Genomic DNA, 23,422 nt, shown 5'->3' with positions numbered 1-23,422 from the left:
AACCCAACTTTGATGGAAGATCCTGCCCAAACTAATAAAGATTTCAAAAAACGAAAAACACTTTGCAAAACTACAGATCATGGCCTTTCTTTTGACACTTTAACCATTAAAATCGGTCGAAAATTGAGGGAGGAGTTCTGTTTACAAAAATCGGCTTAGCGTATTATATATATAGATGAGACCACCATAAGCTTCTTTTTAGAAATCCATTCAATGGTCTATTTCGGCCCTGTTTGAATAGATGGGCAGAAGGATTCAACAAGCAAATAAAGTCAAAAAGTGTACTAAATGTTGTTTAATATACTGCTAAGCGAACCCTATGATGGAGTCTTTGAACTCACTGAAGTACAAATTTCAGTTGATTTTAAGTCCCTTTCAAAGGTACTGACTGTAACACTCCTTTATAATCAATAATAATATGCAGTAGAAGAGAAGTATCCTCATCAACTACCCTAGGTTAATGTGTTTCTGTTGCAGATGTGAGCTGCTGCCCAAGCCTGCCACGTCTCGTAGCTGTGTGCAGGACTGTCCAGTACAATGTGAGGTCTCTCCTTGGTCGGAGTGGTCACCCTGTCCACCCCAGAACTGCCAACCTAGTATGTGTTGTGTAAAAATTCTTTGTAGATGTCTAAACCAACAATAGATCAGACACTATCAATTTATCATCCTCGTGGATCAGATAAAGATGCTTTTATATGGTATAGCCTCTCGATCACTGATTTTTACAGTAAAAGGTTTAATTTACATGTATCCCTCAAGTGATCCTAGATTGTAGTCCCGGCACCCAAACATCCAGTTGTCTTAAATTGCCTCACCCAAAGAGCTATGGAGTTCCAATGAGGTGTCCCCTTCCTAAATTTGGTCTGAAAGTCCGCAGAACTCTAACATCTGTACAAGCAAACTCTAAAAGACAAAATGCCTTTTCTTGTGTTTTAGTAGTCCTTTGTTAACTGACAGGTCTCATAGTATTTAACTAAGCAACTGAGACCAAACAACCTTGTCAAAACAAACTTTGAAATATAAACTTTACCATTTGTTTTAAAAAATCAGCTATCTAAAATCAGGAAACAGACGTACCAACCATTTAGTTTTGTGACATTCTTATTGGAGATGAGTGCAAATAACCCTGTGTTTCTGTCCGGTATAATGTAACTAGAGATTGTTATTTAAGGGATTTTTGCGGACAAAGTTTTTACATCGTGGATTACCTGGAATCTGATCCCGTACCTGGGTAAAGTATCGAGAAACATTAAAAAGTAAGAATGTATGTTTACAAACCTAGCCAACATTGGAAAATCACAAAAGAAAAACCAAACAGAGAACTTGATAGTGCCACCGTAATCAAAATTAAGAAAACAAACAAACCTGAAAGAAAACAATAATTAGTACACCTTGAGAGTAGAAGCCCACAATATTGTCTGCACATGATGGTAGCTCAAGCTATAGCCTACACTGTATTTTTCCTTTAAGGTTTAACAAAACAAATTTCAAACTTTAATAATGCTATAGTCCTCGCCACCCTAAGTTGAGGCAGCCCAAGGCCGCATGGCGTGTATCTAGTGCGGCCTTTGGCTGCCTCAACTTAGGGTGGCGAGGACTATAGAGAACGCATGGTGTGAGCGACGGGTGGTCACATTTGGTTCCTACACTTGGTGTATTGCCTGCAGATGGTACGAGAGCAGGACCGACCCAACAGTCGCGCTATCGAGTGGTGGTGGAAGGCTCGGACTGTGGACCTCTGGAGGAGACCAGGGAGTGTTTCACCCCCAGTGAGCCATGCCCTAGACACCAGTGGGGCACAGGAGAGTGGAGCCAGTGTCAGGTGGCTCATGATGTCCGCTGTGGCCATGGGCTGAGGACTAGGGGTATGTATCGTCGCTTGCAAGAGTCACTATAAGTCATTAGTACATAAGCATACATAAGTATTTACTTCTTTCTTCTTCCAACGCATGGAAATGTTCACTTTGCCACATCTGCAAAATTATGCTTTAGAATCACACAATGTTGGAATGGAACAAAACTAAAGTGTATAATGATAATGATTTTTTTCAAGACTATCAGAAGAGCCTGACAAAAAAAAGTCTATGTTGTACCATGTATCAGAAGCTGCCAGTGCACTGGTAAATAACAGTTGGTTCTGATTGCAGACTTGTGGTGCAATGAGGAAGGTACAGATCGCAAGGTGGAGCTCCGCTTCTGTCTTGCCACTCGGGCGCCGCTGCCTGTCACTGTGCAGCGTTGCCACATGGACTGTCACGTACCATGTCAGCTGACTGAGTGGTCCTCGTGGAGCCTGTGTCAGCAGCCTTGCTCCGGAAAACGCTCCCGGACCAGACAACTTATCGGTAGGATACTGTGTCTTCACCAACTCTGGAGTTGACGAGTTTTAGTTCATTTTAGTGTTTGGATTTGTAAATGTAGTAAATACTCGTATGGGAAGGTAGTCTAAAAGTTTAATCCTTTGAGATCCAAAGACTGGATTTCGACACTGGAGATTGGATTCGAGCATACTTAACCAAAGCTTTCTTTACAACTATTTGGCTTTCTTAAAGATATCATCAATCACTTTGGTTATGCGCAGCCACAAGTAAATGTCCTTAACTTTTGTAACTCTCAGAAAAGACTTATAGATGCAACACATTCTGGTTTTGCAAATTTGATCTTGATCTTGTACCATTACTCCATTACTCACACGTACTTTTTTCATTTTTACATAAACTTTTATTCATTGCCATCTGTCATTTGGTGTTTTTATTTGAGGTTAGCCTCTTAAACAACAAAAATGTTAATAAAGACTGCAATGTGTAATTGGCCGTGGGTTATATTTGAGTTAGATTGCTCTATCAGGCGGAAGCTCTTTGGAGATCTAATATCACAGACATCCCTTGTATTGCCCTATTTTTTCCTCATAGATTTGCTGACTACCATTTATTTTACTATTTTAAATCTCCTCCCTTTCTTTAAAAAAAAAAAAATATTAATTGACAACATTGTAAACTAATTAAAACCCAAAACTGTAGTAACATTTGCCTAGTGTGATTGTAGCAATTGCATTATTCCCACTTTACCCACAGGTCTGTCAGAAGCACATGCTGTCTGTCAAGAGATGCCTCTGGTGGAGACAAAACCTTGTCCTTGTGAGATGTACTACTCTCGTCCCATCTCTAATTGGTCAAGTTGTCTGACCAATGGCAGTGAGGGGTGTGGCCTCGGCACACGGTACCGAGCTGTCGGCTGCTACAATGACAAGGATCAGATGGTGGACCCAAGGTGAGAAAGTAAAGTGTAAATTTGGACCATTAATAGCATTAAAACTCCTGTTCCCTAGTTAAGAGTCCTTGAAGCCTAGACATTCTAACTCATAAAACAATTAAAAAAACTACAAAGAAAATTTATAATCGCACAAGTGCACTAGATATTTAAATTACAACCACTTTGGTATTCCAAAAAAATATTTTGAGATGGTAAATAACTCTTCAGGGGCTGTTTGAAATTGTCAAAATTAACATTGCTTTTGTAGCGAGAAAATCCAAGATGGCCTTTATCTTCCATGGACTTCCTTTCCCTTTGAAAACAAATCAAAACTACATTTAAAATGGCAAATCCCACGACCCACAGCGTATATATTTTAATTAAAACCACTATGTTTAAAAAAATATATCTTTGGAGTAAATTAAAGTAATGTTTGTGTTTCTTGTGCCTGAGTGGACTCTTTCATATTCATGTAATCCTGCTATCCTCATAAAAACTCTTGCTGGTTTGTTACAGCATGTGTGGAGGAGGCTCTGGACTACAAGAGGAGCCCTGCCTGGTGCCTTGTCCTTTAGACTGCCAGTTGACTGAGTGGTCGGCCTGGGGAGACTGCAACGTCAGGTGTGGCCCCGGGCTGCAGAACCGCACAAGACAGGTAAAGTATGACGATCGTGTAGAGGACTGTAGCCTTAAGTACCCACATTGTGGGCCATTTGGGTTACCCCAATTCCTTCAGAGACGGTCAAACTTAAAGTACTTCATTAACTGTTGCGTTCTGCCCATGAGGTTTTGCATCCCAGAGATTTCCTAGTTAGGAAGGGGTTGCTGTTGCTAAAGTCGGTTGTATAAGTGGGTTGTTGGTTGTTGTTGAAACCAAAAATCTAAATGAAAAGCCGGTTTCAGTTTAATGGTTATTGTTCAATAATACTGCCTGCAGTTAGGAGGACTAAAAGGTTTATCAGATGTTTGTTTACACCCATTAGCAGTCACAACCAGAACCAAATCATGACAATAATAATCATGTTGTCGTTCTCAAAGTCAAGGTTCAAGTACTTCCAAGTACACGTTGAGTCAAAAGTTGAGTTCATAAAGCTTTATCACTTTGATTGCTATTCACTTTTATTCCTTTACGACTTCCATTATTTAATACTAAGGTAGCTATGATAATTTTGTTGGCCAATGTGATCTGAAGCTAATATTGAGCACATAGTTTTCCACCTCAATGTACCTTTTATCCTAAATACCTATGGCTGGGAGAGAAAAATAAATTCACTAAGTGGTGAGAATGAAATAAGCTAAGCATATGATCAGCCAAGCTTAGCTAACACTCTCATATTTTGCTACAAAACCATGTTCTTTGATGTGATAGGTGGCACAACCTGGTAATGCAGGGGGTAGACAGTGTGGACCACAGACCCAGTGGAAGCTGTGCCAGGTGCCGTGTGAAGTGTTCCAGTGGCAGGTGGGAGGATGGAGTGAGTGTATCCTGATACCAGCCGACCGCAAGCAAGGATGTGGCACAGGAGACCAGTACCGTCAAGTCAGGTCTGACCATCATCATTTGTGGTGTTACTAGTACACAGAATTTTTGTTGTGTCAACCATGTGATCAGTTTGAGATTGCTACCAGACGTTTCACACTTTTGAGGAATCCTCAGTGGCTAGGTTGAAACTGGAAGAAAAGCCAGTTGAGCGGTTTTATGCCTCTTGAAAGGAAGGGTCTAAAACCAATATCAAAATAAGATGAAATTGAGGTAAAAAACAAAAAAGCACATTGTGAATTCTAAGTTCTAATAATCATGTAATAATAATAAGTTTATAATAAGCATAATAACAAGAAGCATACTTGCTAGAGCCTTTTGTTTCACTTTAATGTTATTAAATTAATGAAAAGTTAAAAATACTTGTAATATTGACGAGTAGTCCTGGTCTTCTCATTTCAATATGCTTGGCTATTCTCAACATTATGTCCTTTGACAGGTGTATTGACACTCGGACAGACACACCTGTGGATGACGAGTACTGTGATTGGACAACACAGCCAGTGGACATCAACGCTTGCCATGTAGCCTGTCCAGGCGACTGTGTTCTCAGCGCTTGGTCGGAGTGGAGCTCATGTCCTAAGGTAATCCAACAGCTTTTCTATAATGTGTTGTATGCTCAAAGGGAAACCTTTGATGTTGTTGTATTGTTGCAAACCCTGGGTAGGAGTAGGGTTTAGAGTTTTCTGGGAAGTCACAAGAGATCATGCCACCGGTTGAAAATCAGAAATGATGCCCATGAGGGGGGGGGCCCAAGCTTACATGTGCGTAGGGGCCGCTGAGGTCATAATCCGCCACTGCCAAAAGGAAACTTAAAACATACAACTTTTGAAACATTTTGTATTTTCAATGTCTCCAGGGTTGTGTGGGTAACGGACAGCAGCAACGGACACGCTCCCTGCTACGTGCTGCCGCCACCAGGGGAGCTACCTGTCAGCATACAATACAGACTCAGGCTTGCCAACTGAACATCACCTGTTTCACCTACCATTGGGTGGTGACCAACTTCAGCTCCTGTCTACCCCTGGGTGGCAGCCCCTGTGGTGAGGGGATGACAACCAGAGCCATCTACTGTCAGAGGAGTGACTCTAGGCCTGTGGAGGACAGGTGAGGACGGACAATATTCTTCATTGACATTGACATATCATTGGAGAACAGTATAATATCTGGTCCACATGGAAGCAGATAACTAGAGGTGTTCCTCTAGGATCTGTTTTTGGTGTTTTTGTTCTGAATTTACATCAATGAAATCACAGATCATATCACTAACTCACACTACCATCTGTATGCTGACAATTTACTCCCACTTCAATGTAGAGTTGGATACTGCTGTGCGACTCATGAACTTTGACATTGAATCAATAACTCACTGGGCCACAAACAACAGACTTAAACTCAACATTGACAAAATTCAAGCAATGATTGTTGGCCACCTAAACTAATGACTAAAATCAACTTACCCACTGCACCACAACTTAGATTTGATGAACTTTGGTTAAGTGGTATAGAGAGGACTTGCAAGTCCTAACTTTTCCTATCAAAGACATTTTTCATTTCATTACTATACGTCAAAAAATGGTTGGTTCAATACAATTTATTCCATGACATTTATTGCAGTGTAGTAAGCTGAGTATGATTTTCTTAAGTGTGTTTTTATCACTTTCACTTTCAAATTGATACTAATTTGGTTTTGAAATGTAGCTGGTGCAGTGAGGAGACCAAGCCGACCCCGGCAGAGAAGTGGTGTTACGTAGACTGTCCAGTGGACTGCCACGTGGCGGAGTGGAGTGAGTGGAATGCCACCCAGTGTCAATGCGGAGAGACAGGTCGGTGACTTTGAAACTCATAAATCATATTTAAACAATTAGATTTTAAGGACATGTACCCTGATGATTGTAATAAAATAGGTCCATCTTGGGGATGGAGCAGTTTGTTACCAAGCTTATTTTATTTAAATTTGTCTTAGTCCTTAGGACTTATTATTTAAATTTATTTAAATTGCACTGTAATTGAATAAAATGTTACAGTTTTAAATGATTCGATGTTTGGTAAGAGTAGTTTTGTTTAAATGTTTAAATTTTTTACCACAACTGTCATCAAACAATTCTGGTAATCATATGGGGATCTAAAGGTAATTAGGTACGAATTCACTATTAGTCAAATAGATTAGTATATACAGTACTGACCCCGGTGATAAGATAGAGTGCACAACCGAATTTTAAACACCAATGTCTGTGTTATTAGTGAAAGACACTACCAGATAGCTATCATTTTCAGTCAGTTTTACAAAATAGTAATCAAGCAAATTGACATACTGTAATGGGAAAGATGTATCGTGTCTTTGGCTTCCAAGCTTGAATGTTTCAAGTAAAGGAACCGATCCAACAAAAAATCAACAGATAGGTATCACATTATTTTTATTTTCCTCTTATATTAGTAGAGATTGTCTGTCTATTGACAGGTGTGAGTCGTCATGCTTTCATCTCCACCAACCCTTCGTCGTCTGGTCGCCCTTGTCCGTCACCCTTGGTACAGTGGAAGCCTTGCCCAGCCGTACCTTGCTACTCTTGGCAAACTGGACCCTGGTCTGAGTGTCAACTTCATGTGAGTTAAATATATCTGTAGTTGAGCCTCATGGGCATCGGTTTTATCACAGAAGTTTTATGTAATATATTTAAAACAATTTAGGATCAGGACCCAGTCAAATTTTAGAATATTATGGATTACGTTAGGTATTTTAATAGAAGTGTAAAGTAAAGTAACTTTGTTAACTAGAGAAAGTATTGCAAATTAACAATAGCCTGACTGTAAAAATGGAATATTAGTGCTGCCAAAACCGGTCCTGGGCGGGGAGAACTCCCTGCCTGTGGATCGATATCGGTACAAATTTCACGCACTATTTCATTTCATAACAGCTTTTATTATACGTCCATTATAATTATTAAAGACCACTTAGCTAATGTGTAACTTATTTTCATTTTTATCTTTTTAAGAGCTTTAATGTAAGCTTTCGTTGTTGTTTCTAACTTGTCCGGCGCTGAAATAAAATGCCTTTACAAAAACCATAAGAGAGTTTTTTTTTTATTGACGAAAAATTCTAAAAATTCTAAATATGCTTTATAAGTATATGTTCTAAAAGCTATTAAAATGTCATGACGATTAGATCAGTAGTTTTTTTTTATAAAATGTTAAAGTCGCCCATTTTTGGTAAAGCGCCAAAGAATCTGTACTTTTTTCATTCAACCCGCTGAAAGGATGAGTTGAAACTGCATAAAAAATGTAAAACCAACACACATATAAACGCAGGAATAAATTCGTAAAATTATGATGTAACTTGCATTTTTCTACGTCTACTTGTTACATTGCAATAAAAACTCAAACTCAAGTATCTATACTTTTTGACCCGACAGTAAAATTCCTATGTTATTATTATGGAAAATATTTAAAATGTTGTAGTTTGCTTGTTTATGGATATATTTTGATCAAACTTGGCAAATTTATATATTTTATATTCATACTAAGCTATAAATATTTTACTAAAAAACACACTTTTTTCCCTGTAGCAGCAATCCTAGGTACTCATTAAACCTAATGTTATAAAAAAAATTGAATTGAAAATCAATTCAGGCAAATGGTAATTCGATTGGACGGTAGGTTTGCTACAGAGGGGGTATTTTGGAAATAAAGTATACTTTGATTTGATTTGACGTTCCAAGAAGAAATTCTAAATCTTGGGTAAAAAATATATTTTTGAAAGAGAAAGAAATATACTAGTATTTATTTAACAAACAACTGTATAATTTCCTACTCTACACTTGTACTTTAGCATAAAATTAATTATTCATACAATTTAATTTTATTTATTTCATTTTTAATTTAGGGAGCAATGTGCGGCCATGGTGTGAGAAACCGTAATGTGACATGTGTCCGAGGAGGTGACAACAGCTCTGTGGAGGCATGGCACTGTGCTGGCTCGGCCAATCACAAGCCAGTGTCGTGGGAGACGTGTCACATCCCGTGTGACAGTGATTGTCAACTCAGCGAATGGTCACATTGGTCACACTGTCATGGCGACTGCCTCAAGGATACGACAGGTGATGAAAATGATCAATACATTAAGACAAACATGTTACTGTATCCATAATTCTTTAACAATATTTGTTGCTGTTTTAATCACCTACACTTCTATTCACCAGTTTTGGATCTCAGTTTTATTCCTGATCCGTTCTAATGTCTGTGCTCCTATACCCTCTTCCTCAATCCTCTCTTATCCACGTTTTTTTCTCATCATAAATCCACTTTCTTCTCGGTCATTTTCTTAGTCTCATTCGCTCTATCACCACAAACTCCTCTTCTCTATGAATCCTATTGTTTCTTATTCTTCCCACAAGCCCAACTTATTTTGTTTCTGCTTTTTCTACTTACTTTCTCTTAAGCAGGCATCAATTACTCCTTTTCTGATCTCTTCATTCCTATCTCTAAACCACATTAATTTTACTCTTATCCCTATAAATTTCACTTCCCAACTTGTATTTTGTTTCAAACACATTCGTGTAGATTTATTTATCTATTGAATACACGTCAGTACATCATAATAACAGGACACATTCTATAGTTTTCCTCATACAGTAGACTCCCTCTTATCCGGACTCCTCGGGACCAAGGCCAGTGCAGATAATGGGTTTTCCGCTTAACCGACATCCCCAAAAACTAGTTAAAACGGACCGTTTAAATCCATACTGTATACAGTATTTGACCTAAATTTAGGAAAGCATTGTATTTAGACACGTGATTACTGGTCTCAAATACTTATACTTTAATACTTTTCATTGAAATGGCTAAATCTTTCCCACGAGAACAGTTGTCGCAGTACCGCCCACTTCCTGCCAATCTAGTCTGGTTAAACCGATGTGCTGATAAAAATTGTCCGGTTAAAGAGATGTAATTCCTGCCGAGTGTAGTCCTGTTAAACCGATGTCCGGTTAAAAGGTGTCCGGATAGGAGGGAGTCTACTGTAAGTAAATATTGACCTTTTGTTATACATTGAACATTTTTCCATTGGATCTCAGTATCATTAAGTGCTTCACTGTTTGATAAAGCCCTGCACCTTTTCCCAATCTAGCTGTGCTCTCCTACTTCACCTTTAGCAAAGTTTTAAACTGCTCCTCCAAATTTGGCGTCTTCTTTTTTCCGATCAAACTTTGGTTGCTTCATCTTCCGATTCTTTCTGATCACCATTAACTCACTTTTTTCCTAATTTTTTTTTAATTTTCAAAAAAAAATTCTTCCTTTACAAGCTCTATCCAAACTCCCACCAGCCTAAGAACTTTTCTTACGGAAGCAAATAAAATGTTTCCATTATTGAGCTAAATAATTATTTTTAAAGATTGGGACGAGTTTCAATTTTGTTTACAATTTTTAAAAATATATACTCTAAGGGGATCTCTTACTTTCTAGGCTATGCTACCAGATCCAGAGCAGTTCTGAGGCCACCGCAGTCCAACGGAGGGGAGCCTTGTCCCGAGGCATTGTGGGAAACTCGAACCTGCGACCTCGGACCTTGCCTCACATTCTCATGGACAATTGCTCCTAACGGACAAATAGTCTGCCAACGCTCCGATGGACTACATGTCGTTGGTATGTATTGTTTCTTGTCGGTTTTGCTAAGACAAAGTTTTGTGGACTTACTTTTAAATTGTTTGTAAAAGTTTAAAGCAATTTTGGTTATGTTCAGTGGTCTATTTCTAAAATATGAGGTGTCATAACTGTAATTTATTGAACTATCATACAGAAAGTTTTTCAACTTACTGCAACTGACTTGGGAAAATCCAAAAATTTCTGCGGGCTTATTATTTAATTTCTTTTGTGGTCAGGCTGGTCTTTCTGCAGTCCTTGCTGTCTTTCTGTGACAATGTTGCACTGCCACCCGTAGTTCTGCTTTGAGAGCTATAAATTTTACTCTCCATCCTTTACTATACCTCAATTACTTCCTATTACAGACATTTGTTCAACAATATGCAACTTCAGTGTGTTTTTGAAAATCTTTTTAAAACTGTGTTAAATCTAAAAAAAAAATGTTTATATAAAAAAGTGGTTGAGAAACACTTTTCTAGAGTGTTCCATCCCTTAGTTGCCATGGGATGTATGGGTCATTAATTAACAGCTCTCTAAGGAACCTGTCAGCCTTAGTTAGTAACAAGACTACAAGATCGTGCCACTCATCCTACACTCATCCTACACTCATCTCCATTCATATGGCTTAAAATATCTACCTTCGTATGGTCACCATTTCATAAAAAATGTATGAAAGTTCTGTTCAAATCAAGCTTTTGTTAACCCTCCATTGGTGGGCACCGACACCACAGATTTTTCCTCCAGGCGCATTTGTTTTTATGGCAATTTAAGTTTTAGGAGTAACTGTACCTCATGTGCACCTTTCTAGGAACCGATTGAAGTTCTTCTTCTTCTTGACACTAAATTTTTTTTTTGCCTGCTTTAATTTCTGTCACACAAGATTCAAAGATTTTATCTTGATTAAGCGCCTGTAATGAACTTAGCATTATATTTTTGAATTCAATTTTTTCTGACACCAAAATTAATACCCCCCCTCCCCCGAAATCTGTTCTAGTGTACCAGGTCAATATCTTTTGGCAATATCTGTTGGCAATATCTTTCACAACATTAACCACATTTCATATGTGTTTTTAACTCAGGTGGATGTGACGGCAAGAAGAAGCCGACATTGTGTGAATGGAAGGGAGGCCGTTGCAACTGTATAGACGGAGCCGTTGTCCAACCTCAGTTTGCTTGTCTAGAGCAAGCTCAAGTGCAAGCTCGCCTGTATTACCCGAGTGAGTTTTTATTCTACCCTATGTTGTACCTCAATGGCAAAGAAGGGTCACACAAAACGCCCTTTTCGCTATTCACTAATGTGATAGTTTCGCACAGTCACTGGCATAACTTTCAACCAGTGATGGTTTTAGTTGGAAGGTTTTTGTCATCATGGAGATGTTGCTCATAATCTCCTGGCCACCATTGGACCACACAAATCATCATTTCCACAGACCAATTGAAGCACGTATGCGACAGACATATCTGTAGACTACTACAGAGAATTCAGGGCCTTCAAATACTGTTTCGAAGATTTACGCTTTTTGAGACACCGACGCAAATATGCAACGTCAGTCAATTTAATGATCAGCCATCGCATATATGCGGCGGCAGTCTATCTATGTGTAGTAATTGGCTGTCACATATGTAAACGAAACATTTTTTGTCGCTGGTCCATATGAATGACAAATTTTGTACTATTGGGGTAGCGAACGAGTTACATCAAATCTACAATAAAGTTTGTTGTGCCACCTGTATCCCATTAAAGAAGGCCTAACATTCTAACAACAATCCTTAAAACATTTTCCCTTGAGTATTGTGTCAATAAAATGGTTAATGATCTGTCATAAGTTTATCCATTGAATTAGCAAGAAAATGTCTAAAATTTCAGGACACCGGATCAAAATTTAATTCATGTACTAACACAAATAAGCTGTACCCTTATACATATAAAAGGTTATATACAACGTGTGTATACACAAATAAGCTGTATCTGTGTACTTTTGATCTGTTGATAATGTAGTTATATCGACAAAATAGTGGTTCCATTCAATTTGGCATGTAGAAATCCGTTGAAAACGACACCCAACAAGTCATAAGTCAAAAATCATAAATTATTTAAAATTCCCCCTACCCCTCCTAGAAAAAATAACAACTAAAGATGTACCAATACGCTAAATCTCTTATGGAGGTGGTTCTATCGACCTAAATATGGTTCCTATCGATTCACCGTGTATACAAACCTTAAAAACGACTTCCTAAATGACTTCAAATCGTGAATAATGAATTATATCAAAATTCCCCCTCCCCACGCCCTAAAAACCATGTTCCCCCATCGGGACTGTTAGGGACTCATCGGATCTTGACTTCTATTGGTGAAACGAAGTTAAAACCAAAGTTTCATCCCTGAACTAATTTTTTCATTTTTATTTAGTATTTTTCCTGTACTATTTTACTTGTATCTCTTTTCAGCTTTAACTAATGTTTCATTTTTCCTTGTCTTATAACAGTAACCCACAAGTCAAACACATGTCAGGTGTTTGCTCAGCTCAGTTCACATCCACTGGGAAAGTTATTTGAAATTAATATTCAGATACTGCTTGCCTCTGGTCAACTAACTAAGTGTAAAGTGAACTGATCAAATAACTAATTATCTGCATAAAAATCCCATGTTTTACAAGTAACTTTACAACAACTTAATTTTCATTGGTTGATGTCTTGGAGACAGAAACATCTCTCTCACCTCATGTGGTCTGTTAACTAGTCGACGGTTTGTTCCAGAAGACGACGACCTGAACGTGTGGATGTTTGCAATGATCGGGATTGGTTGCGTGTTCATCGTGTTTGTGGCAGCCTCCATCTTCTTGCTCTGGTCAGTATACTCTAGCGCTCACCCCTGCAAAGACAACGCTGATGAGTGCCATCTGCTTGGCATCAACGATGGCAAAAACAACCTTAACGATGACGATGACAGTTAAGCTGCCCGTCCCGCGGTAGATGGGGCAGAGTTCGCATCCAAGATGGGTTTCGTTTGAATTTCGGAAGAAGAAATATCTACAATGTCACCGTCAAGTCGATGTATTGGTGTTATCTAGTCTTTATTTGTTCCTCATGCTAGCCCTTAATTAGGTTCGAAAGTCAAATAAGTGTCACCATCTTGGCTAGACCTGACCCACTCTACAAGCACTGGGTTTTTGTGCAAATTTTTTATACATATCTCTTTTTACGGTCTTGGTAAACTTCGTGGCTGCAGGAGAGAAGGGCCCGGTTTTATTCTAGATCAATGTAAATTTTCTATTTTTGCTTCGTATTGTATATAAAAAGCGAGGTAGACACTAGTAACTTTGAAAAGTTTTTGAGCGAGCTGAACTGGTTTTAAAGCGTACTGCTGATAATTTTTGAAGGCTTTTTCGTATTTTTGTTGTTTAATTTGAATAAGAAATTACAGAATATGTGTAGCATAAGTTGTGGATTTGTTTGGTCGAAGATGTGTTCATTTCACTTTATGTTGGCTGTGGCAAACTGTTTCACTCATCATGTGCAATTCACAAAACTCACTTTCCATCGCTTGTGCTGCCGATTACATCACCATGTGAACTAATAAAAGCCGTTTAATATTTTCAGTAATACGGGGAAGCAGTCTAACGTTCGAACAAAGTAATGGTAGACGAGGGTCGCCTAGAGCAAGACGACATCGTCTTAGTCCTGACTAAAAGCTAAATTACTTGAAATGTTAACAATTTTAAGTCATTTTTTGTCAGTACGTACAAACTAGGTTCTAACAAATTTTAGGAGATCAAATTTTAACTAAACAATATGCAATATTCATAGAAATACATTAACTTGATGTTATACTTATGTACTCGAAACTGTTGTTCGAGATTTTTTATTTTCCAAAGTTAACCCTTTTACAAGTGAAATCCTTTTCACAATCAGTTTTACACTTGAAACTAATTGTTGAAAATAGTACAAACTAGAGTGCTTATGACATTTTTGGAATGTCAAATAATCATGTTGTTTGTGATGGTTGAAAACAAAGTATTTTTCAGTAGTATCAGCTTTAAAAGCAACAATCCTAGCAGTATTATATTTTGCTCAAAGCTGATTAAGTTTTTTTGTAATCAAATTAATGATTCTGTAAAAGAAACCCAATTGGAATATGTGAAAGGGAATTCATTGAGCTAATTAAGATATTATGTTGGAGTTGGAAAAGCCTTCAAATGTTATTGTAGAAAACAAATTGTTAAGTTACAGAAGAGACATACTTATTAAGTCGTTGGAAGACAATTCCAGGATAAGGAACAGTAGCGATACATGGATATCAAATTTCACAATTCTACAGTATTTGTCCAGTTGAGTTCTTTGATTATATTTCCCTACTCTGAACAAGTCTGAAGTCAATGTACTGTTGACCACTAACAAATGATTGCAGCAAATTGAATCCGAGCCATTTCCGACATTTTAGCGTTCCTTGTACGTTAGGAAATCGTTTACGGTCAGTGTAGTTCAGTTTGTAAATCAATCCGAGCACAGTTATCAGATAGTTTTGCAGCACTTGACCTAGCTTGGCAAGGTTGTAGAAAGATTGACTATATTATGTAGCTTCTACCATCATATCAAGACACCAATTATGTAAAAAACTGTTGCCAATAGAGGAGTATTTCGAGAATAAAAATAGGTTGTTTTAGTTTTTGATTAAAGTATTGATAGATTACAATGTTATCAAGTTATTATTTTATTCCAAGGCTGAGAATTATAATGCTGTCACTGTGGGTTTTCCATCTCCTGGAACCTAACAGCTACCAAAGACTAAATAGAATTAAGAAACTTAAAAACTTGTTCCTCGAAGAACTCAGTTTTGTTGTCTGACAGCTGGAGTGTAATAACAGTTTTTTTTTCTTTTATTTAAATTTAATTTTGTGGTTGACTATTATCAGAATGTTTGTTGTTGTTGAACAAAACTACCTAGTTTTTCTAGTTGAACATAGACCTTCTAAAGCAAGAGGAATGAACATGAAATGAAATGAAATGAAAAACGTTTATTTATCCCAAGAATATAAACTAAAACAGAGAGTAGCTATACAACTTAACAGTACAATATTTCTAAAATAAAATAAAATTTGCCTAACTTATGGGATAGGCCTACATGGGGCAGGTGCCTGTGCGTAGGCCTGGAAGCAAATTGAGGGCACACACTAAAATTGGGAAGGTTTTTAAGCCTTGTTAATTTAACTTGATCGTTTAGCGGATAAGAGAATGTCGGCGACGACAACCAAAGCCAGTGCAATCTAAGACAGGAGACATTGTGAGGGCGAGGGGGTCGAAGGGTCAAGGATTGTTTAGTCAGGGTCAAGTAAGGTTAGGTCTGATCAAAGTTTCGGCCTCTTCATTGGTAATCGTCTGCAGTAAAACAAGCATCTGTTTTTTGAATTTCTGTAATGAGGGTAAACTAAAAATGTGTTGAATATTATATTTTTGAATTAGATTTCGATATAGAATCTGAGCAACATAAAAACAGTTAGTAGTTAGAACTGACTTATGTAGCTGAGGGACAGATATTCCAACATTGTGTGAATATCTTGTGTAGTGTTGATGTGTGACTGCTATAAGGATCGTGTTTGAGTTTTTGAATGTGCGACTAAGAAGAAACCGAATGAAAATATGTCTGACTGGTAATACTCCCGTCTCACGGAATAGCGCATCAGTGGAGTACCTTTTATTTTTTCTAAAAGCTACTTTCAAAATTGATCTTTGGACCACATTCAAGGGTTCCAAGGTGGTGTGATAGCATGCTCCCCAGCAGATAATACCAAATGAAATCAAGGATTGTACATAAGCGAAATAGCGAAATAAGCTCTCTTTACGTCCTCCTCGTCCAAAATGACACTCAGTTGATTAAAAGCATATATGTATTTACGAATCCTTTTCTTTAAGAAATCTACATGCTCTGACCACCTCATTCGGTAGTCAAAATAAACACCTAAATATTTGTAATAATCTACTTTTTCAATGTATTCACAATTACAAGATATACTGTTATGGTCGCCACAACAATGAATCTTCAAATTGTCTAGACTATAATCAGTGCTTGTACTGAGTGATATCGGAAGAAATTTAGTCTTGTTCACATTAAGTGAGAGCATATTTTGATCTAGCCATTTTTTTAGAAGTGAGAGGTCACGGAGAGCTTTAGACCTGACATCCTCCCAAGAACGACCCTTTAACAAAACTAATGTGTCGTCAGGAAATAAAAATAGTTCACCATCCAGGTTCAGTTTTGAAATGTTATTTATATAGATTAGAAAAAGTATAGGCCCCAGAGTACTTCCCTGAATGACCCCATACTCAATTGAATTTGCATCACTATTCATACCACAAATGGAAACTACTTGATGTCTGTCAGATAAATAGTTTTTGAACCAGGCGAGAGCAGTGCCTCTGACACCGATCTGTTCCAATTTTGTTATCAACAAGTTTCTGTTAATTGAGTCGAATGCTTTTTTTAAATCTAAGAAAATTAACATTGAACGATTGTTATTTGCCATTGAGTTATTTATAGATTTACATACTTCAAAAAGTGCATCAGAGATGTTTTTATCTTTTCTAAACCCAAATTGTGAATTAGATAATATATTGTTATTATGAAGGTACTCCACCAACTGCTCCTTGACAATACGCTCTAAAACCTTGGAAAACACGCTTAACAATGAGATTGGTCTAAAGTTGTTACAGTCTTTTGGATAACCTGTTTTAAATAAAGGAATTGCCTTTGCAGTTTTGAATTGAGCCGGGAATATACCAGTCAGTAGAGATAGATTAATTATGTGTAGCAGCGGAATGTAAATTATGAGTGCGTTTTGTTTAAGTAAATCAGCCGAAACTTCGTCCAGACCCGGAGCTGAGCCACCGCGCAGCTCGGAGATGTGTTGTAGTACGTCTTCAGAAACAGTTTGCAATGTGAAAGTAGAGTCCAGTCTGTAGTCAGAGTCAACAACCACTGGGGTCCCACCCGCATCTATCTGCTTCGATAGATTTACTCCAACAGAAGCAAAGAAGTTATTAAAATCATCTGCTATCTCGTGTTTTGCGGCTTGAGTATCATGGGACATGCTGGGAATAAATTTATCAATTGGAAATGAATTTTTATTACGTGGCCTGCCAGCAAGATCATTGATCAGTCCCCAAAACAATTTTGGATTCCTATTGTTCTGGTACAATCTTTCCCTGTAAAAATCTCGTTTGGCTCTTTTTAATAGATTGCATAGGTCATACATACCTGAATGTTCACTAATTTTCAATCTTATAAAATGTATACCGGTAATCACTTTTAGTGTTATAACCAAAGAGTGAAAGATATACCTTAAAATGAGAAAGAAATATTTTAGTTGACATCAGTGAATCCAAAACGCAACTTATATGAATTACACATTAAAATTTCAGGACAGAATGAGAAGTTCAAAGTATATCATTTGAACTAACCTTGCTTAGATCTTTATTCAGGTTCTACAACTGTTTTGTAAATGGTGTATCCGTTGATATGAATAAATAAATAAATAAGATTTATAAAAGTTACAATATAAGTAGACTCAACTAATGAAATACGGTAATAGTCTATTGGCAAAAGTTCCTTGAATAACATGAAGGATTCTGCATATCCACATTTAATGTGTCTATGTGAGGATTTACTTTTCACAGATCATTCCAGTGTTGTTTTAATGTTGTATAAAATGTCATAGTTCTCTTACCTAGCAATTATTTCTATATCGCAAAATCAGTTTTCTTCTACTGTAGTCTATTTAAACCCTCGTGTGTGTAATTAGACATCTATGTTTTATACACTAGATATTTTATATCACATAGATGTTTTTGTACTGAAAGGTTTTAAGAGACGTCTACTATAAGTTATAGATTGATCGACAACAAACAGACATTTGTAGCAGATTTTTTTTTTTGAATTTTTAAGAAGTACCTGATTGATGAGTAAACTGTTTTATGCAGAAGTTTGCACAATTTTATCGTTTATCACAATGTCAACTATCAGGCTCTGTTATCATGGGATATTCTTTTAAAAATTGAACAGAAAATTGTTTTTTGTTGTCAAACGTAAATGTTTAAGAAGAGTGGGTAAGTAACATCAGTCCCTAGCCCAACAAAATTACAAGTTTAATTTTGAATATTTAATCAATTCTGATACTTTCTCCAGAATGGATACTAAAAACGTTGACTCAATAATTAAAAGTTAAAGTTTAAAAGACGGTACTTTGTTTTGAGCAAGATACAAAGAGAAGTTAAAACCAATTTAAGGACCAACCAATGTCTTATAAAGACGTAATTTGTTACTTAAATTAAATATTAATATCTGAAATAATGTGTACATACTTTTAAGTAGCTTTTATTAAAGCTTATGCTGGAACTAGTACGTAAGGAATGTTTTTGTTCAATGAAAATTGTCAGTTAAGAATACTGAAGATGGTTATGTAGGTACTCTAAGCATGGCCAAAAAATATTTTAACCTGTACCTATCTATTTAGTATTTTAGCAACTTAAAGGATGCAGTTGTTTTCAAAAATAGCTAAATAATTAGCTCATAACTATACTGCTCGTATATTGACTTCTAAAAATCTAAACTCAAGTGTGAATATTATCTGTTTGTTGTTGATGCTTGATAATTGAGAACCACACCTGTAAAACCCACAAGACAAACATGTTAGCTGTAACAGGTTATTTAAGCTTTTCCTCGTCTATCCTTTGAGGGGATTCTGAGTCTGATTTCTGCGGTTGTGATACGTTTTTGCTTCTTCTTTTAGTGTAAGAACATCGAATGTTACCACGGACAATATAATTGTGGCAAGTGTTTGTTTCTGTTTTCCGTTAACAATATAGTGAGTGTTTATTGTTATGTTTGTTACTTGTTAGATGTTTTATGTATCATTTGGCTTATCACAGAAAAAAATGTTCAAGTAACAATGGTAAAGCTTTTATTAGATGCTTACACATTTTGTTGGATGTATAATTTTTACCTATGTGGTATGGTCAAGTATATTCTAATTTAGATTTACAAATACCCTTGGCGGTCTCAAACTATGTTTTCAAACATCTTCAAAGTCCAAGAAAAACATTTTATCATCAAAAAGCTTTATTGACAATTTCAACAATCAACTAAATAGATTCAAGACTCTGACATGTACAACAGCAAATTAAATATTGATCTTATAGAGTTCTATCAACAGAAATTTACATTACCACATTCAAGAGCAGAAAACAACATTTACATTCTGTTGTAATATTTTCAAAATACATTGACTACGTATGTTGACTATTGTTACTTGAAAATACCGTAGGATCATACCACTTTACTCATTACTTGTCCACAAGCCTGTAAACCCAAGGTTGTCTCTCGTTCATCTTGCGAGGTGCTCTGATAAGGTTGTGTATCGTAGACTAGTTGTTGGACCTATTCTAGATTTTATATTGATATTACATGTAAATAGTTTGATATTTGTTCGGTCGGCTTTCGTTCCTGACGCACATGTTAATCTATTTTGACTAGCACTGTGGCATTCCCTACAGTTTCTTTAGGTTTTTGCTGGATCTAAATGTGTACATCGAACTTGTATTGTCTACCTAAGGTTCAGTAATACTTGGAATAATTCCTACGTCTAGTTTTAGTTGATGGTTCGAAAGGGGGAAAACAAAATTTTTCATCAGTCGGGGGAAAATTAATAAAAAGTAATTTATAAAAAAGTTCATTGTATCTATGTATATTTAAAATAATCTATACAAAATCCATGACAGTTAAAACTGGAGATTGGGTTTCTGTAGTTATACACAAACTGGATTCGTACATCTACATATCTGGCCTATATATTTTGAGTAGACACTAGACAATATTGTATGTGTATAAGCTTGTATATAAATGTTGTATACAATAAGCTATATTATAAAATAGTGGGAAACTGTCCATTTACCTTACTTTTTGTATGTTTATTGTCGTGTATGTTATATAAATATAAAATGAGTATAATAAAATTATTAAATTATACTTATTCAATTCATTTTCCCATGATGAAAACGAGTTCATATATTTTCTAGTGAAAAATAAAACTTTTAATTCTCTACTTAATAAACAAAATCGGTAAATGTATCTGTTAAAATTTTGATTGACATCCATTGAATAAAAATTTGTGTATTATTTTAATGATCAGATTTTAACAGAAAGCCAAGAGGAGCCATTTTTGGGAAGGAATTAAGTTTAGCCAGCTCAAATGATCAAGCGTTTACTGTAATAATTCCATTTGCCAACTACAGTTTTGCTAGTTAAATAATTTGTTTATCATATTAACCCATACATAACCCTTCCTAAAGACCATTAATTTCATGTAAGATTATATCGTTATAAAATGGGAAGTTTTTCTAACTGTCTATCCTTCCATCACTTCTCCAAAACTAATCGATCAATTAAGTTTAAATTTCACTCGCAAATAGATAACTTACTGTACGAGAAATTTTGTTGATATAGACATATTGCCAATGTGATATTTTGACCGCCTTGCCCTAGGAGGTGAAAAGTTGAGTAAAGGCTTGGCAAAGTACAGTGTGTTTATAAAATAATGCCGAGATTTAAAATGGTAATTGCTTAGGTACTGTTCAAGGTAACTAAACATTTTATATGTCAAATTGAAGCTAAAATAAAAAAAAAACTAAGTTCCTAGCAAGGGAGGAAACTTTGATCTTGGCATGCGCAAAACAGGTGCACGATGGTAGGCTGCTATTGTGACTCACACACCGTAAGTTTTCAGTTGAATATATCTAAATCAACACTTCATGATGCTATTCGTAAAAGATAGTCTTTGTGCCTTAAACGATTCAGTTAAGACATCAGATAAACCCTCCAATTGCACTAAGCGTGCAGTCCTTGCCAGTTTTACGCTGATATAAAATTGTTGAAAATCAGATTTCTTTTATTATTCCAAATTTTATCAAAGTAGGAGAAAAAATGTGTTCTTTTCCCTTAAATTTGGCGTTTAAATTATTTAATTATCTCAAATAGTCCCCGAGCAACGGTCGTTTAAAATCCTGGAATTCTTTTATTCCCTGTATATTGTCAATACCTAGTTAAAAAGACAACAAAAGAAAACTGACTACATTTACAATTTATCTGTTTATGTTTTATTGTGTGTTTTTGTTAACTTAGACTTATTTAGGCTACCTATCACCCAGGATCAATGATTGATTTTAAGGTATTAAGGATTCACAGTCAACGGTGTATAACCAAATGAGGTGTAGAGTAGTTTGTACTGTAAACGAAAAGCATCACAATAGTCCCAAACCTGTCAATGGTGTGGTGTAATGTTCTAACATTTTTAAGGAGACATTTTATTGAAAATATAATGAGGAAAATGGAAATTCACTTAGTCTGAAGGTTTGAAGTTATTCTCATAAACCTCAGGAAGACAGCCAAGGTTGATACGGCAACGGTTTATAGAATCTAGCTTATTTCAGTATTAAGTTTGTTTAAATTGACTGTGCGGGATTTTGAAATCAAGTGCATTTGTAGGTTCTGCTTGTTTAAATTTTTTAAAGATATAAGTTTGCTCTTTGTTGCCATGTATAGCAATTTGTTACTTCAGAAATTTTAAATCCCAAGGGACAGAGTCCTAGGTAAATATTGAAGCGGGAATAGTTCTATATGTGTCCTCGGAGCTTTAGCTTTATTTTTGTGCGATTTGAGCCAAGACGGTTCAGTAGTTTTTGTGTTTAGCTTATACAAACACACAAACAGACACCACCTCTTCTTTATAATAATATATCAAATTACCTATTTCCTATTACGCTATTTCCTACAGTGTCTTCAAAGAGCTTATTAAACACCCCATTACAAGTACAACAGGGGAATAAAAGTTAAATTTGTAAATAATAATTTCACTTCCAAGCAAATAATAATGTGATAGATTTTCCAATAACATAACATTACATGGAAGCAATAACTGAGGTAGGTAATTCCAATTTAGAGTAGATGGGGAGGAATGGTCCAAGAATCCTGGCAATACAAGGGGAGAAGAGATGAAGTAAGGAGAGAATGGGAGAAGTGGTGGGGGAGTGGGTGGGGGTGGGGGCGGGGGTTTGAAAGATCAATGGCCAATCCTCTGCTCCAGTGGGATAAATCCCTTCAGAACCAAATGTCCCTGAATTCACAACTGCCAATGAATGGTTTTCATTCTCCTTCAAACTAAATCATACTTGAACCAATTTATTGCATATTTAAATTGTTAATGTAAGATTAGTCCAGAAAGCTCCTTAACAAATTAGTTCCAGAAATAAGAAAAGTATTTTTGGCTGAATTGAAAAATGTTGTAAAAGCTAAAACATATCCCTAACAAACTTAGTTCAACACGCAAAAGACTTCTATGAATACATTTTTATTAAAAAAATTATTTGGATTAATTTTTGAAACTTTAATGTAGTTTTCATAGTTTGGTGGTTTTTGTTTATTTTTTCAAAAAAGGTTTTTATATTGGTCATTTACAATTTTAATTCCGGTAATATTTTATTTGAAATAGGTGCCTACTTGATGGAGTAGGCCCTTCAAACCATCAGTTTGGATACTCAGAAATGGTTGCTAAATCCTGCAGTCATTCATTTCAAAACCTAATGATTTAATCAATAAATATTTATAAAATAGTTAGTCAGTGTCGGTTCTAGGACCTTGTCTAAGGGGGGGGGGGCTTTATGGTGAAGTTTTGCACACACCCCAAGAACGGAAGGGGATCTGGGGTGCTCCCCCAGAAAATTTGGTATTTTTTAAAGCCGTTTGGTGATTTTCTAAAGCAATTTTTGACATCTAAAACCTTTGTTAAGTTTTTAGGACTAAACGTATATAAATATATTTTTTAGGGTCCAATGGGGAGGGGCTTTAGCCCCTGTAGCCCCCCCTTGAACCGCCACTCTGTAGTTAGTCAATCAACACCCTGCAAATATAATACAATCTTCAACATAAGGGGATTTTTATCTTGAAATATC

The 23,422-nt window shown here is 36.3% G+C and overlaps 1 protein-coding gene across 1 annotated transcript; it reads left to right on the top strand.

Moving 5' to 3' along the window:
- Window positions 1–322: 322 nt before the first annotated feature.
- On the top strand, window positions 323–20,431 carry LOC128985228 (thrombospondin type-1 domain-containing protein 7B-like). Its single transcript, XM_054404617.1, has 15 exons — window positions 323–381; window positions 478–596; window positions 1,668–1,865; window positions 2,148–2,345; window positions 3,075–3,270; window positions 3,769–3,907; window positions 4,622–4,797; window positions 5,232–5,376; window positions 5,652–5,899; window positions 6,494–6,618; window positions 7,254–7,396; window positions 8,673–8,886; window positions 10,250–10,429; window positions 11,506–11,643; window positions 13,184–20,431. Exons 1-15 carry the CDS (start codon window positions 323–325, stop codon window positions 13,378–13,380), a joined length of 2,475 nt encoding a protein of 824 aa, XP_054260592.1. The 3' UTR covers window positions 13,381–20,431.
- The last annotated feature ends 2,991 nt before the right edge of the window (window positions 20,432–23,422 follow it).

Source organism: Macrosteles quadrilineatus, unplaced genomic scaffold, assembly GCF_028750875.1.
Source record: "Macrosteles quadrilineatus isolate MER2022 unplaced genomic scaffold, UCM_ALF_1.0 Scaffold_2__2_contigs__length_208266976, whole genome shotgun sequence".
Lineage (NCBI taxonomy): Eukaryota > Metazoa > Arthropoda > Insecta > Hemiptera > Cicadellidae > Macrosteles > Macrosteles quadrilineatus.
The sequence above is the reverse complement of the archived record's forward strand: the minus strand, read 5'-3'. Positions and strand labels throughout refer to the sequence as shown.